The 17,720-nt window shown below is 42.6% G+C and overlaps 1 protein-coding gene across 1 annotated transcript in view; it reads left to right on the top strand.

The window, feature by feature from the left end:
• The window catches only part of CDH23 (cadherin related 23), a 1,935,615-nt gene that overhangs the window by 673,452 nt on the left and 1,244,443 nt on the right, over positions 1-17,720 (top strand). Inside the window, exon 8 of the mRNA XM_073596703.1 lies at positions 7,120-7,248. Within this exon, the coding sequence (XP_073452804.1) occupies positions 7,120-7,248 (129 nt within the window). The remainder of the gene's footprint in view (positions 1-7,119; positions 7,249-17,720) is intronic.

Here is a 17,720-nt window from a genome sequence, read left to right as displayed (position 1 = left end):
TATAAATGTCCTTTTATTTAAAGTGAAGCCACAACAGCTCACAGGTTAAGTACTCTGACGGTCAGTGCAGCCATGGGAGACTTCCTGACAGACATGGGTTCAGATCCACATGTCGGCATTCACTAGTGAAGGAGCCACTCCTCACAGGTTAACTACTCTGACGGCCAGTGTAGCCATGGGAGGCTTCCTGAAAGATGTGGGACCTCATCCTCACGTTGGCTCCTTGTGACCTTGGACAAGTCACTTAAACAGATTCCATCCCCTGCGCAGGGGCAGCTGCCTCTAGGCAGCGGTGATGGCCTCCACCATCAGACTCTAGGGCATGATTTCCAAGAAATACTGTTCAGATCTGTGCGACTTCAAGGTAGTCCATGCACTACTTTGGTACCACTTTGATGCGACTTGAGGTCCATAAACCTCTAGAATACACAGGCATTGTTTCCTGTCGCATCAAAATCGCGCCCCGACGTATTATCGGCGGCAAAGGATCACAGTAAAATCACGCAACTTTGGGGTTGCAATAGTGGAAACTGAACCAGAGGAGAAAATATTCAGCCCCTGTATACATGATTGAAGATACGTTTTTCCTCCGCCCTGCAGGGCCTAGAAGGAAAATTAGCGACTTTAATCGCATCCGCTATCCAAGCATGAGAAGCGTGTTAGACCCCCCCTCCCCCACCTGAGATCCCTTATCAAGGGAACAGTGGGTAGAGGATGAAGGATTGCCGTCAGATAATCGGGAAGAAAGGCAAACCGAGTACTCCTCTGCAGAGGAGACCACTAGAGTTGAACTTTTTTTTAGCCTCGCAATCTGAGAAATTGCTGGTACAAACCTCTTACAGAGATGATTTGTGCCTCTTTCAAGCTACCTCCAGTAGAGTCAGCTGATAGTTCTGTTTTTTCTTAGGTTCCTTGGAACCTTCACTGCCTTTTTCATGCGTTTCCTGTACATGTACAGAGCCACACAGAAATTCAACAGATCCATTCTAGATCTAAAAGAATCTAAATCAGTTCCTGAAGATCCTCTCCTTTCTATGGAGTCTATCAAGTCAGTAGTTTCTATCCTGCAAGGAGGAAAACTTCTGTCGCCTATCGGCATCAGGGATGCATATCTGCATGTCCATATATTTCCCGCTCACCAAAGGTTTCTGCGGTTCGAAGTAGAACAGCAGCATTTCAGTTTATAGCCTTGCTCTTCGGGCTAGCTATAGCACCTCGAGTGTTCACAAAGGTGCTAGCCCCCCCTGTAGCCAGGTCAAGGGCACAGGGCTTAAATAGTCTTGGCATACCTAGACAATCTATTGCTAATAGACCAATCGCTGTTCGGAGTAAGGTGTACGCATTACAACCAGTTACCTGGAAAGGTCTGGGTTGCATTCTCTACCTAGTAAAGTCTCCATTAAAATCGCTAAAAGAGGGCTGCAGTATTTTGGGTCTGATCATAGATACAGCCCAGACAAAGGGGCTTCTTGCCACCACTCTATAAAAGAGTTGGTGCAGATGGTCAGGTCAAAAGGAGGTCCCTCCATTCACCTTTGCATGAGGTTGTTAGAAAGGATGGTGGCTTCATTCGAAGCAGTTCCCTTTGCCCAGTTCCATTCGAGAATACTGCAAAACAGTATTCTATTTTCTTGGAACAAAGCGATCCAAGCTTTGGACTTGCCAATGCGGCTGTCCCCAAGGGTGTCCCAAAGCCTCAATTGGTGGTTACTAAAGAATGTCCTAAAGGGTAAATACTTCAAACCACTTTTCTGGAAAGTGGTAATGACAGAGAAGATAACTGTCCAAGTGTTCAAGAACCGGAAGAGCCTTGCCCATCAACATCCTAGAGATTCGGGCAGTGCGTCTGGCTCTAAAAGCCTGGACTTCCAGGTTAAGAGATTGTCCCGACAGGATCCAATCCGTCAATGCCACGGCTGTGGCCTATATCAATCACCAAAAGGGGCACCAAGAATCTCTCAGTGCAGAGAGAAGTGAACCATATTCTAACTTGGGCAGAAAGAAATATTCCGTGCCCATCGGCAGTCTTCATTCCGGTGATACTGTGGGATCAGCTTTTACTGATCTATGCATTTCCCCCTATTCAGTTGCTGCCTCGACTTCTTTGCAGGATCAAGCTGGAAAGAAAACCGGTAATTCTGGCAGCACCAGCATGGCCCAGAAGGTCATGGTATGCAGAAGTCATAAAGATGGCAGTGGGGGATCTGTGGTCCCTTCCACAAAGGCCAGACCTGCTCTCACAGGGGCCGATATTCCATCCTACTTTACGAATGCTAAATTTAACGACCTGGCTATTGAGACCCACATTCTGAAGAAACGTGGGCTTTCCAGGGCAGTTATTTCTACTTTAATGCTAGGAAGCCAGCTTCTAGTACTATATATTATAGAGTCTGGAAAGCTTATGTTTCCTGGTGTGAATCTAAGGGTTGGCACCCTCGGAGATATATATTATAGGCAGAATTCTTGCTTTTCTACAAGTAGGCATAGAGATTAAGTTGGCCCTGAGTACTATTAAGGGCCAAGTCTCAGCCCTATCAATTTTATTTCAAAGACCAATTGCTACGCATTCTTTAGTCCAGGGTTTCATGCGAGGAGTGATGCGGATTAATCCACCAGTTAAATCACCCTTAAGCCCTTGGGCCACAGGAAAAGAGGGGGGACGAGAGAGCACCCCCCCTCCTGAACCGTACCAGGCCACATGCCCTCAACATGGGGAGGGTGCTTTGGGGTAGCCCCCCAAAGCACCTTGTCCCCATGTTGATGGGGCAAAGGGCCTCATCCCCACAACCCTTGTCCGGTGGTTGTGGGGGTCTGCGGGTGGGGGGCTTATCGGAATCTGGAAGCCCCCTTTAACAAGGGGACCCCAAGATCCCGGCCTCCCCCCCTGTGTGAAATGGTAACAGGGTACAAATGTACCAATACCATTTCACAAAAAACTGTCAAAATGGTAAAAATGACAAGACACGGCTTGGGACAAGTCCTTTTTTAAAAAATTTTAAAAAGTCCCAGGAAGTCTTCTTCTTCTTCTCTTGCTTCACCGATGGACCGAAAATGAAAAAAAAAAACGTGATTGACCCGCCTCCATCCGTTTTATGGATGTCTCTGTGCGTCAGAGGGGGGCGGGGTCACCCGGGAAAGATGCGTCACGTTTTTTTTTTTCTTTTTCGGTCCATCGGCGGAGCAAAAGACAAAGAAGAAGACTTCGTGGGACATTTTTATTTTTTTATTTTTTAATAAAGGACTTGTCCCAACCCGTGTCTTGTCATTTTTACCATTTTGACACTTTTTTTGTGAAATGGTAGGATTACCATTTCACAAAGGGAGGGAGGCCGGGATTCCGATAAGCCCCCTGCCTGCAGACCTTCACAACCACCGGGCAAGGGTTGTGGGGGTGAGGCCCTTGTCCCCATCAACATGAGGACAAGGTGCTTTGGGGGCTACCCCAAAGCACCCTCCCCATGTTGAGGGCATGTGGCCTGGTTTGATTCGGGGGGGCACTCTCTCGCCCCCCCTATTTTCCTGCGGCCTGCCAGGTTGCGTGCTAGGGTCTGGTATGGGTGCTAGGGTCTGGTATGGATTTTTTGGGGGACCTCACGCCATTTTTTTTTTATATTTTGGCATGGGGTTCCCCTTAAAATCCATACCAGACCTGAAGGGCCTGGTATGGATTTTGAGGGGTACCCCCACCACACCATTCTTTTTTTAATTTTGGTGCGGGATTCCCCTTTATACCCATACCAGACCTGAAGGGCCTGATATGGAATTTGGGGGGACCCCAACACAATTTATTTTTTTAATTTTGGTTCGGGGTTCCCCTTAATATTCATACCAGACCCAAAGGGACTGGTAATGGACTGGGGGGATCCCATACCATTTTTTTCAATTACTTCTTTTATTTGTAATGCCGGGACAGACAATTCATTATAGCTGTGAGTAGTTTTAAATGACTTTTTTTCCTTTAGAAATGTAATTTTGCTCTCGGACTGTTCTAAACATGGGAAACATGCGACACTTTACAGGCATACTATAGACACCCCCAGGTACGAAATTTAAAGGAATGTTTCACTTTTATTGTTTCACTTTAAGCATTATTAAAATCACTGCTCCCGAAAAAACGGCCATTTTTAAAACTTTTTTTTGCATTGATGCATGTTCCCTGGGGCAGCACCCAGGTCCCCAAACACTTTTTTTGACAATACCATGCATATAAGCCTTTAAAATTAGCACTTTTGATTTCTCCCATAGACTTTTAAAGGGTGTTTCGCGGCTTTCGAATTTGCCGCGAACACCCCAAATTGTTCGCTATTCGGCGAACACCCAATGTTCAAGTCAAACTTATCGGGCTCATCCCTACTCCTGACCCCTAAACTGTATGTTGCATACTACTGACCCCTGCACTGTGCATTTCATACTACTGACCTCTGAGCTCTGCATTATGTATTGCTGACCCCTGCACTGTTCATTGCATATTATTTACCTCTGAACTTCGAGTTACATTTTACTGACTTCTGAACTCTGTTTTACTCCTGCCCTGCATTATACAGTATATTTACATACTATTGACTTCTGAACTATGCATAGATAGATACTGCCCCTAAACTTTTCAAACCTTCCTTTTAATGGTGTCTTGCTAGGTTATCGTGTTAAAAAAAAATACTCTCTGGCTCTCTGGGGACCTTTGATCTCTTCCATGTTCAAGTAGATCTCCACCTCTCCATGGTTGTCAACCCTTGGACACAAACAAATGAAACATTTGGCCTCTAACAACACTGTATTGCTAAAAAGTTATGCATGTTCAAAATGAACGATGGGCACTTTATTGTTAAAGTCATGGCAGGCATGTACTGTGCTTTTCAAAATGCTTTTGAAAATAAGCGAAAATATGGTTCTGACCTACTCACTCCTGGCTGGGTCATGATGACTTCCTGTGGGGGGAGGGGGGAACTATTCATGATCCAAGCCTGTGGATAGCATTACAATGTAAATTATACAGAATATATACACACAATCGTGTCAAGGGTAGAATTAACATGAGAGAGGGACAGGAGTGAAAATTATTCTTCCAGGAAACTTTGTGTCATAGTGAGTGTTTCTCAGGAGTTGATCCTTCAGCAATCGACAGCAACTGTCTGGAACGGATTCTCGGTTCAGGTGGAACCTGTGATTAAATAGCTATACAGAGCACACATTTACTGTCATTACCTGACACCACAACACAGATATTAAAGGCAATCTCCGATCAACACATCCCAGTATTTATACTCATCACATGGCACCATGCAATATATATTTACTGACATTGCTCGGCAGAGAAGAATAGATATTAGGATGACAAGATAGTTCCATTAACAATAGAACGCATCTAGCTGATTGCACATCTATTAATTCTTCAAAGCTTGAAGCTATTTAAATGGAAAAAAATATTTCACACACAAACAGCAACTTTTTGACCACTAGTGCAGGAACATAAATAGAAAATAGACTGTTACCTTGGTATTAACAGCATGCATCACTATGACTGTACATACATTTATACTATACATTTTAAAATGCAATGAGAATATGTTGATTTGTAAGTATAATGGTAGTTATTTGTGGACACACCCAGATTGGTATATGACCATTTAATCGATCATTTAATTCAACTAGGCTGATTGAAATGACCAAAATCTGAACATCCTTCATTGACTGATTTAGCAAGCGCTTGATTGATTTTGACTCCGCCAAGGTAATTGGCCATGTAAAACTTTTGCGGATCACTTCTGATCAATCTGACAAATATCTGCATGGCATCCGAGAATGGATAATAACAGATATTGATTGAAACAAATGTTTTGAGGAGATTATTTACGTTTGTGACTGATAGATTTTTTTTTCAGTCAGTCTCAAAGTGTGTTGCACTATTACATATTTTCACCAATGATTAATTACTTGTTTGCAGTTGCTTAAACCTCGATCAAATATAAATCATATATGTATAAATCAATATGTATAAATCATCAATATGCAGTTTGTATAATGTTTAAAAACCTATAAAACTGTATTTTAAATGGATTATGTTATCCACAGATGCATATATACACTATATTACCAAAAGTATTGGTAAGCCTGCCTTTACACACACACACATGAACTTTAATGGAATCCCAGTATTAGTCCGTAGGGTTCAATATTAAGTTGGCTAACCCTTTGTAGCTATAACAGCTTCAACTCTTTTGGAAAGGCTGTCCACAAGGTTTAGGAGTGTGTCAATGGGAAGGTTTGACCATTCTTCCAGAAGCACATTTGTGGGGTCAGGCGCTGATGCGGAGGAGAAGGCCTGGCTCACAGTCTCCACTCTAATTCATCCCAAAGGTGTTCTATCGGGTTGAAGTCTGGACTCTGTGCAGGCCAGTCAAGATCCTCCACCCCAAACTCACTCATCCATGTCTTTATGGACCTTGTTTCATGTTGAAACAGGAAAGGGGCCATTCCCAAACTGTTCCCACAAAGTTGGGAGTATAAAATAGTCCAAAATGTCTTGGTATGCTGATGTGTTAAAAGTTCCCTTCACTGGAACTAAGGGGCCTAGCCCAACCCCTAAAAAACAACCTCACACCATAACCCCTTCTCCACCAAATGATTTGGACCAGTGCACAAAGCAAGGTCCGTAAAGCAATGAGCGAGTTTGGGGTGCGGGAATTTGACCTGCACAGAACTTGAGCAGTTCTGCAAAGAAGAGTGGACAAATATTGCAAAGTCTAGATGTGCAAAGTTAGTAGAGACACATCCCAGACTAAAGGCTGCAATTAAAGCAAAATGTGATTCAGCAAAATACTGACACAATGGGGTGGTCCAACAAAATACTGACACAAGATTCTGTTTTGGATTTTTTTTTCTGATATGTTGGTGTTATATCTTTCACTTGGATGTTATAAGTTGCACTGAGTAAATGCAACTGGATAAAACAAAATGGTGTCTGTCTTCATTTCAGGCTGCAATGCAACAAAATGTCATTATTTTAAATGGGGATGATTCTTTCTATACCCACTGTATATGTCTTCACATATTAAGTAGCTTAGTGTTTAACATATTTTATGAAGGTCCTGTAACCCATTGTTTTTCATGTATTTTTTCTAGGATCAAGACAAAACAAAACCCCTTTCAACATTGGCCAATCTGGCCATCACAATCACAGATATTCAGGATATGGACCCAATCTTCATAAACTTGCCTTATAGCACTAACATATATGAAAACTCACCTCCGGTAAGAGTTTTTCATCTATTCTAAAAATGTGTGTTTTATAAAATAGTATGATTTCTACAGTTTTGCCTAATACAAATATAGAGTGAGATGCAAATCATGTCAAGTACTATCCAGATTAGAAAATATTTACAAAGCTGGCCTTATACTCTATGTTCTTAGGCGGTGGATAAACATTCTAGACTTGGGTCCTCTCAGTTTAGGCCCCATTCACACTTGTACGACTTCAAAATCATGTGATTTCTATTGCAACTTTATAATGCGACTTTAGACTTTGGATGAGTGCGACTTTGTTATGACTTTGGCTTTGACCAATGTGATTGTTTTGTTTGTGTTCTACAAAGTCGCTAGACATGTGCAGAATAAAAAAAATTTGTTTCATTTTGTTTCTTCATTTTTTAGCAATTTCCAAATTTTCAGAACGATTCTAATTTGTATCGGTCGAAAATTGATCGACCAATCCCAATTTTGTGTGAAGAATAGCTGGTTGTTAAGGAGTGGGCAGGGAAGCCGGCCTCTGCGTCCCTAACAACCAATTATTTATCAGCTGTCAGCGGGTTTCCCCACTGACAGCTGAATGTAAAGAAAATAATTGTCGGCCATGAAAAATATAGGAGTCAATCGGTAGATCGTCTTCTGCTGAACTGCAGTGGCTACACGTGTATAGAAATACGGCTGGTCCCTGCTTAACCAGCTGAATTTCTAACCCATCTATGGCCAACTTTACTCTTTGCAACTCCTGTGATGCTGCTTTTAGTCACAGAAACTGGGAAAAGGAATGGAAAAGAGGTTTTTGCATGACCCCCTTCATATACAGAGTGCCCTGAGGAACCCCGCTTGGTGCATCCCTCAATGTGGACAATATTGTGGTGTCAGGCTAGGTGTGGCCAGCTTCCATGCTGAATAAGATCCACCCCCCTTACAGGTTTGTACTTATCTCGATATCACTGCCACATCCTCTTCAGTCTTTTGACATGGAAAAGGGGGTTTGGGACTTTATATGAAGCATGCTGCCGAAATGAACAACATGAACAGAGTGTGACTGGTGGGTATATAATGGTAGATACCCCAATCACAGTGTTATGGCATGTAATTAGTAACATAACATGAATCAGTAGCATGATTATAAGGTTTATTAGACATAACAATCATATAGTAATAAATATAACATAGGTAACATGAATAATACATGACATTAACAGCATGATAACAAAAAAGAGGGAAACCACCAGATACCAAATTCTATGCTCACGTATTGTAACAAGTTCACAAATAACTTGGTAGAGGCCAGTAAAAACAACAGGATAATAAACATGTTGTGGAATATCGCTCTTGGATAAAATTGGTATTTTAGGCATCTATATAGCTCGACGCGTTTCATGGATATCTCCAATCTTCAGGAACAGATGCAATAATCTATAAATGTAACATAAAGTAAATTGGTGAAACTGGCCAATTACAAGAACGGAAATTGAAAAAAGAGGGGCTTAGGAGGCAAGTTTAACAGGGGTCGATATGCATAAAAGCAATGGTATAAAAAATACAACCCATAGACAACTTGCAATTGAGCTGTGAATGTATGTGCAATGGGCCAGTACCAACCGGGGCAAGAAATCATTCTCCCAGGAGCTGAGGCGGTATATCCCAAGGACAAGGGTGGAAATGCAATATGAAAGGGAGATACCTGAGGAGCGGCAACTCATAAGCCTAAAGTATGAAAATGTTAGAATAAAAAATTATATTGATAAGTTTGAAGAGTAGGTGATGTGAAATAAGAAGATCCCGTAGTAATCCATACTTGTGTACTAATAACAACTTAGGTATAAGTATTCTAAAAATGGATGATCTTCTGATAGACATAAGATATGAAGATGTAATGGTGCAAAATAATAGTGCAATAATATTGAGAAATGCACTAGCAGCCAAACCATAAGACTAATGAAAAAACAATGTAATAGAAACTGACACAAATTATTATTACCTTGGTATAGCATGTGCTCCCGTGTGACCTAGCTGGTGATTAATGGCCATAAACATACCGCTCAGCAGGGACCCGTGCATTCCATATGGGGGGAGTAAAAATACTCCAGTGTGGCCAATGGGTATCCGCCAACATCATGCGGGTGGCTAATTTGGGGGAGAAGGCGCCCGCACCTGAGCAAAATGGCTGCTCAGCATATGGCACCAAAATTCCCCCATCAAGAGTCGCCTAGATGGGTAATCAGGACTGACGTCATACATAAAACGCTGAATGTGTGGCGTTGATGCGCAATTGGAGCATCCGCCCGATCGCCCGCGTCACATGGACGGAGAGGGAAGGGGCGGACCCCAAGTACGCATCGCAACTCCCGGGAGAAAGACCCCCAGCCAGTACCCAACAGCCCAATCCACCAGCACAACACCCCCACAGACATTAAGAAGGAGCATAACTATCTGGGAGACATAACAGAGTATATTGGTCAGTCTCCTAAACCCCTCAATGGTAAAAACTATTGGGCCAGAAATCACAAGAGAGATATATAGTAATGACTATAATAGTTAGGCTGTTAGTGGACAAGACCAAGAATTAGAAATACATATGGTAGTCGGGAGCGCATACTTCGATCCCTAATATGTATTGACTCTTCAGTCTTTTGTCACATGCTATGATAGGGAAGGTGTTGTTTAGCGATGGTGTTTTTTTCTGTTGGGGGCCCAATAAAATGTTTGCTAATATGCCTTGTAATTTCTAGTTACACCTCTGAGTGAGACTGTGGGATAGGGTTTAGCAGGCTGGAAGTCCCCAAAGCAGGTTATGTTTTGAATACCAGGGCTTTTTTTCTCAGAAAACAGGTGCAGGAACTCTACCACAAGCCACTCCCCCCATGCACACACCATTCAAACTGTATCAAATAGTGGGTGTGGTCAAATTTCCTTTACATTGGGAGGGTCTTAAAGGGGCATTCAATACCAGGAGTGCATTACGTGCAGAGTTGGGGGGGTAACACAGAGTGCAGGGTTCAGGTTACGCTGCATACAGAGTGTAGAGTTCAGGGGTGCGCTACACACAGAGTGCAGGATTCAGCCGTCTTCCACAGCTGCTAACCTCTGCATTCCCCATCCACATCTCACTTTCACCACTCTTCAGCTCTGACCTCTGCATGCAATCCTCTCTACTGCCCACATATTCTCCCCCCTTCCTTAAAAGCTCCACCATCTTCCACCTTACTTTTGTTGCTGTAATAAGTTAAAGCATGCAGCCCGCTCTAGTACCTCCCCACACACTGTAGGTGGCTCTCTCACTTGCAGGGAGATCATCCATTGTGGGTGTCGGCATCCTCATTCCACCCAGGGCACCTGCATCTCCCTTGTCCCCAGCTTGTGCTCAGTGGGAGCCATTCAAGAGATCAGATCTACGGGAGCCGTTGAGAGTCAAGCTGTCACTTGTAAACACAGAATCCGGACTTCTGTGTTTACAAGTGATAGTGGTGAGCAGGGAGCAGAGGGCCTGAGCCAGAGGTGGTGGAGCTGAGTTCCACCAAGTTCCAGCTGAAAAAAGCCCTGTATCTAGCACCCCCTGACCCCTAGAGGCATGGTGTTGCCTCCAGAATCAGGGTGGGTTGACATTTTACCTCAAGGGGTGAGTCTGTTAGGTATAATGGGACACGTGGACAGAAGAGCACCAGTCACTTTTAGGTAAAACAGAGAGGATTTTATTATTCACAGTTATATGGGAAAGAGGGTTTCGGTTTCATATGCTCAGGACCACATTTCCGGTACTCCATAAAGCATATCACAAGGAAGAGAGCCCTTAAGTCGGGACCGTCCTTCCTGCGGTAAGATTCTCTAACAATCAGCACCAAGAATAGCAGCTTCCATCTTCTGCAAGAGAGTCAACCAGCCTCCATGGAACTCCATCCTGTCTCCAGTGAAGATCAACAGCTCCAGGCCTCATCACTTCCCAGGCCTCTTCAGGCTAGACTGACCTAAAACAGCAGCTCCATACACACACCCTCCCCTGGCCACAGTCGGGAAGGAAGAGAGCTTGCATCAGTCAGCCCCAAACATTTATACTCTTTCCCACAATGCACCACTGGTGAATGAAACTCTGAGAGAGAGAGAGAGAGAGATGAACTTGCTTCACCCAATGGAGGCACTAAGTTTTGACAGTAATTCCAGTAGCTAATAGAATGTGTTTCATTACAGTTTATGTACCTCCATCACTTGTGTTTCTAAAGTCTATGTAGGCTAGAGTAAGGAAAAGTGAGAAACTCTATCAGATGTTTTATTGCTGTCAAAGTCCCTGCTGTGTAGATTAATCTCTGTTTGGGTGACCATTGTCATTGGGAAAGAACGCAATGGGTGAGTATATTATGAGAGGATTTCCTTTACTTTAAATAGATTTCCTTGAATGTCCTGCTTTGGTGAGTCAGGAACTGACAGAACTGAAAAAAGTTTCCCAATTGTAACACAGAAAGCAAAGAAACAGGGTTTTCGTTATTCTCTATTATATCAAAAACAAACAAAAAAATGGGTTTAGATATGCTTTACTCTACACCTGCTTCTGAGGGCTTGAGCATTTTAAAATCCTTTCTCCCCAACACTCAGACATCTTAGCATTCAGCTGATTACTCTGTTATCTTACTCAGTTCTGCTTAGTTCTAGCTACCTAGTTTCCCTGTTGTGCTCTGCTAGTTCCAATCCTGTCCAGCCTTATAAAACTAGCCTTGGTCCTTTTGACCCTACCCTTTTATTGATTGCCAATAACTGTACATACTTTTTTGCATTAGTTACTGATAATAGTATTTTCTGGTAGATCGCACTTGCATTAAATTACGGTTAATCATTGTCATCGTCGCTGCTTGCTATAAATTTGATTTACCATTATGTACTGTATTCACATGGGCAATAAACATTGCATTTACCTTGTTCCAGTATCTACTGTATGTTTCATGGTGTGCTTACATTGAAGGTAACTGCTTGCAAGGGTCTCAAAAGAAAGGAAATATCTGGATTATGCAGAACTGTACCACAATTTAAAGTGTGCCCCATATTGCAGGGCTTTCCAGAGTGGCTTAAGTCTCTGAAATGTTAAATACAAAAAAGGACTGATTAAGAAGGTGCACTCAGTGCAATAAACTGTACAGAAAATAAATGGATGTAAGACTATGCTTTTCAGTGCCCTTCAGGAGACACAATTGAGCTAATAAAACATTTGAATTTTGTGTCCCTTTAACATTTAAGTCATGGGTCATGCAGTATGCCTGCTTGGGTATTTGAGTGTAATTGCGCACTCCATCTCTGACACCTTTGCAAATAGCATTCTGTTGTCTTGATTATTATGACAGTTATGTCATATAGCTGTGTTTTGTTACATGTGTAATGTCCCTTTTTCCAAGCTTTCTTTCCTTTTTCAATCTAGCTTTTTTCTTTCGTTATTCCTGCCTTTGCTGTGTCTCCCTTCTCTTATCTGTGGCTCACAGCATGCCTCCGATCCTCTATCAGTGTAGCTGTTAAGAATACCTAATCTAAAGTGTATATATTACCTAATAGAGTCCTTCTTATTTGGGATTATTGCATCAAATTTTAATTTCCTCACTTGAGTAACAGCATGTCAAGCTGGCCGTCAGTAAAGAGCTGATAGAAAGTGAAAGGGTTGTATAAACGGCAGCAAATTACTGCAAGCGGATAACTATCGGCTCTTTGACTGGAGCTGAGGAGTGCGAAATAGGATTTTCAGCTTCCAAATCTACCACAGAAATAGTGCCAAGGCCCTGCTATCCTCTCCCCAAGGGGCTCCTCTTTTGTGACACTTAGACTTTGCTTTGCCTTTCAAATAAATCTTTAATCCTGACATAGCAAGGGGAGAAAATAAAATTCATAAACCAAATCGTACTGAATATTCTAGGAGCGAGCAACTTTGACCGGTACAGCCAATCACAGCAGATGCTACAACTAGTCAGGGGAGAATGTGTGGCTGGCTAAAGAACCCTGCAAATGATCATAGATGTCTGTGGCTGTGATGCATTAAATTTAGGAAAGCATTTGATCAACCATTTGTTTCCTCATTTGTACTATAGAAACATTGTTTGCTATTATAATAGGTTTCCAAATATTTAAGTAATTTGTCATCTGCATAAGACAGAATAAATACATTCTAAAAATAATATTTTGGGAATAAAATCTACATACGGGCAGGTTAATCAATATTTGGTGTGACCCCCCCCCCCTTTTCCCTTAAAACAGCAGCAATTCTTCTGGGTACATTTGCACACAGCTTTCGAAGGAACTCGCAGATAGCTTGTTCTAAACATCTTGGATAACTAAACACAGATCCAAGACTCAAACCATCACTTTCAGGACTCCTTGTTCTTCTTTACACTGAAGATAGTTCTTAAAGACATTGGCTGTATGTTTTGTGGTTGTTGACCTGCTGCAAAATAAATTTGGGGCCAATCACATGCCTCCCTGTATTTCTTAGCATTGGGGACACCATTGATTCTGATCAAATCTTTAACCCCATTTGCAGAAATGCAGCCCCAAACTTGCAAGAAACCTCCACCATGCTTCACTGTTGCCTGCAGACACACGTTATTGTGTCTCTCTCCAGCCTTTCACAATAAAAATGCCTCCTGCTGCAGTCAAAATTTTGACTCATCAGTCCAGAGCATCTGCTGCCATTTTTCAGCACTCCAGTTCCTTTGTTTTTGTGCAAAGTTTAGTTGCTTAGCCTGGTTTTCATATTGGAGGTATGGCTTTTTGCCTCTGTTCTTCCATGATGACCACTTCTGGTCAGACTTCTCTGCACAGTAGATGTGTGTACCTGGGTCCCATTGTTTTTCAACAGTTCTGTGCTGATGGCACTGCTGGACATCTTGTGTGCTCAGTCTTGCCATGGTGTATGCTCTGTGACATGAAACTCTTCCACAATCTCACCTTAGTAGCAGAGTTTGCCTGTTCCTCACTCCTTTTTAAACTTCCTACACAGCGATTTGTTTCAGTTAATTACTGTTTTTCAACCCATATATATGACTCCAATCCTTCAAAATCCTTGACTGTGTGCAAGTTTAGCAAGTGTACAGGTGTAAGAACTGATGCTGGTTTGAAGCCAAATGGTAGTCACACCAAAATATTGACTTGATTTACATTTATCTATTCTATTTCTATTCTATTTTCTATTCTATTGTCTTGTCTTGGGCATGGAGTTCACCAGAGCTTCGCAGGTTGCCACTGGAGTCCTCTTCCACTCCTCCATTATGACATCACGAAGCTGGTGGATGTTGGAGACCTTGCGCTCCTTCACCTTCCGTTTGAGGATGCCCCACAGATGCTCAATAGGGTTTAGGTTTGGAGACATGCTTGGCCAGTCCATCATCTTTACCCTCAGCTTTTTTAGCAAGGCAGTGGTCGTCTTGGAGGTGTGTTTGGGGTCGTTATGTTGGAATATTGCCCTGCGGCCCAGTCTCCGAAGGGAGGGGATCATGCTCTGCTTCAGTATGTCACAGTACATGTGGGCATTCGTGGTTCCCTCAATGAACTGTAGCTCCCCAGTGCCGGCAGCACTCATGCAGCCCCCGACCATGACCATGACACTCCCACCACCATGCTTGACTGTAGGCAGGACACTCTTGACTTTGTACTCCTCACCTAATACTCTTGACATCATCTGCACCAAATACGTTTATCTTGGTCTCAACAAACCACAGGACATGGTTCCAGTAATCCATGTCCTTAGTCTGCTTGTCTGCTTGTCTTCAGCAAACTGTTTGCGGGCTTTCTTGTGCATCAGCTTTAGAGGAGGCTTTCTTCTGGGACAAAAGCCTTGCAGACCAATTTGATGCAGTGTGCGGCGTATGATCTGAGCACTGACAGGCTGACCCCCCACCCCTTCAACTTCTGCAGCAATGCTGACAACTCTCATACGTCTATTTCCCAAAGACAACCTCTGGATGTGATGCTGAGCATGTGCACTCAACTTCTTTGGTCGACCATGGCGAGGCCTGTTCTGAGTGGAAACTGTCCTGTGAAACCTCTGTATGGTCTTGACCACCGTGCTGCAGCTCAGTTTCAGGGTCTTGGCATTCTTCTTATAGCCCAGGCCATCTTTATGTAGACAAGTTCTTTTTTTCAGATCCTCAGAGAGATCTCTGCCATGAGGTGCCATGTTGTACTACCAGTGACCAGTATGAGAGAGTGAGAGTGATAACACCAAATTTAACACACCTGCTCCCCATTCACACCTAAGACCTTGTAACACTAATGAGTCGCATGACACCGGGGAGGGAAAATGGCTAATTGGGCCCAGTTTGGACATTTTCACTTAGGGGGTGTACTCACTTTTGTTGCCAGCAGTTTAGACATTAATGGCTGTGTGTTGAGTTATTTTGAGGGGACAGCAAATGTACACTGTTATACAAGCTGTACACTCACTACTTTACATTGTAGCAAAGTGTAATTTCTTCAGTGTTGTCACATGAAAAATAAAGTATTTACAAAAATGTGAGGGGTGTACTCACTTTTGTGAGATACTGTATATATAATATAATCAGTATCTCATAAAAGTGAGTGCACCCCTATAGTATATATACACTATATTGTCAAAAGTATTGGGACACCTGCCTTTACACGCACATGAACTTTAATGGCATTCCATTCTTAGTTCGTAGAGTTCCAAATCCCACCTTTGCAGCTATAACAGCTTCAACTCTTTGGGAAGGCTATCCACAAGGTTTAGGAGTGTGTTTATGGGAATGTTTGACCATTCTTCCAGAATCGCATTTGTAAGATCAGGCACTGATGCTGGACCAGAAGGCCTGGCTTACAGTCTCTGCTCTAATTCATCTCAAAGGTGTTCTATCCGGCTGAGGTCAGGACTCTGTGCAGGCCAGTTAAGTTCCTCCACCCTAAGCTCGCTCATCCATGTCATTATGGATCTTGCTAGGAGCAGGTGCTATTCAGCTGTAGCAACAACAAATCATTGCATAGTCCAGCCTCCTGTCTTCCTGCAGCTGTCCATCATGGGGAAGAAGAGAAAAAAATGGCCTTGCTACTGTTTATTTTGTCAGCGCTGCTGAGCAGAATTTAAATAGCCCAGCCCAGTGCTAAGTTTTTATTCATTGTCTTGTTATTTGCTTTTTTCACCATTGTTTTCTTTGTTTTTTTGCTTTACTTTTGTTCTTTTTGTCCTTTTCCTCTTCCCACACTTGAATGTTTGATGTACATTAATGCTTTCAAGGAATAGGTAATGTTATATGTTATAATAGTAAAGGTATTTCCATTTTTTTTTTGCGCAATTTAAATAGTAGTTGCATCTATTCTAGTAATTACTACACTCATATGTTAATATTTCTAAGACTACAGTGCCTTGAAAAAGTATTCACACCCCTTTAAATTTTACACATTTTGTCATGTTACAACTAAAAATGTAAATGTATTTTATTGGGATTTTATGCGATAGACCAACACAAAGTTGCACATAATTGTGAAGTGGAAGGAAAATGATGAATGGTTTTTAATTTTTTTTTACAAATATCTGAAAAGTGTGGCGTGCATTCGTATTCAGCCCCACTGAGTCAGTACTTTGTAGAACCACCTTTCACTGCAATTACAGCTGCATTTTTTTGGGCCATGTCTCTACCAGCTTTGCACATCTAGAGAGTAAAATTTTTGCCCATTCTTCTTTGCAAAATAGCTCAAGCTCTGTCAGATTGGATGAAGAGCATCTGTGAACAGCAATTTTCAAGTCTTGCCACAGATTCTCAATTGGATTTAGGTCTGGACTTTGACTGGATCATTCTAACACATGAATATGCTTTGATCTAAACCATTCCATTGTAGCTCTGGCTGTATGTTTAGGGTCATTGTCCTGCTGGAAGGTGAACCTCCTCCCCAGTCTCGTTTGCAAACTCTAACAGGTTTTCTTCTAAGATTGCCCTGTATTTGGCTCCATCCATCTTCCTATCAACTCTGACCAGCTTCCCTGTCCCTACTGAAGAAAAGCATCCCCACAACATGATGCTGCCACCACCCTGTTTCATGGTGGGGATGGTGTGTTTAGGGTAATGTGTTAGTTTTCCGCCATACATAGCAGTTTGCTTTTAGGCCGAAAAGTTAAATTTTGGTCTCATCTGATCAGAGCACCTTCTTCCACATGTTTGCTCTATCCCCCACATGGCCTCTCACAAACGGGACTTCTTATGGCTTTCTTTCAGCAATGGCTTTCTTCTTGCCACTCTTCCATAAAGGCCAGATTTGTGGAGTGCTCGACTAATAGTTGTCCTGTGGACAGATTCTCCCATCTGAGCTGTGGAGCTCTATATTCCCCAAGAGTTACTATTGGCCTCTTCGCTGCTTCTCTGATTGCTCTCCTTGTCTGGCCTGTCAATTTAGGTGGATGGCCATGTCTTGGTAGGTTTGCAGTTGTGCCATACACTTTTTCCATTTTCAGATGATGAATTGAACAGTGCTCCATGAGATGTTCAAAGCTTGGGATATTT

The sequence above is a fragment of the Aquarana catesbeiana genome, linkage group LG08 (genome assembly GCF_042186555.1).
Source record: "Aquarana catesbeiana isolate 2022-GZ linkage group LG08, ASM4218655v1, whole genome shotgun sequence".
Classification (NCBI taxonomy): Eukaryota; Metazoa; Chordata; class Amphibia; order Anura; family Ranidae; genus Aquarana; species Aquarana catesbeiana.
The sequence above is the reverse complement of the archived record's forward strand: the minus strand, read 5'-3'. Positions and strand labels throughout refer to the sequence as shown.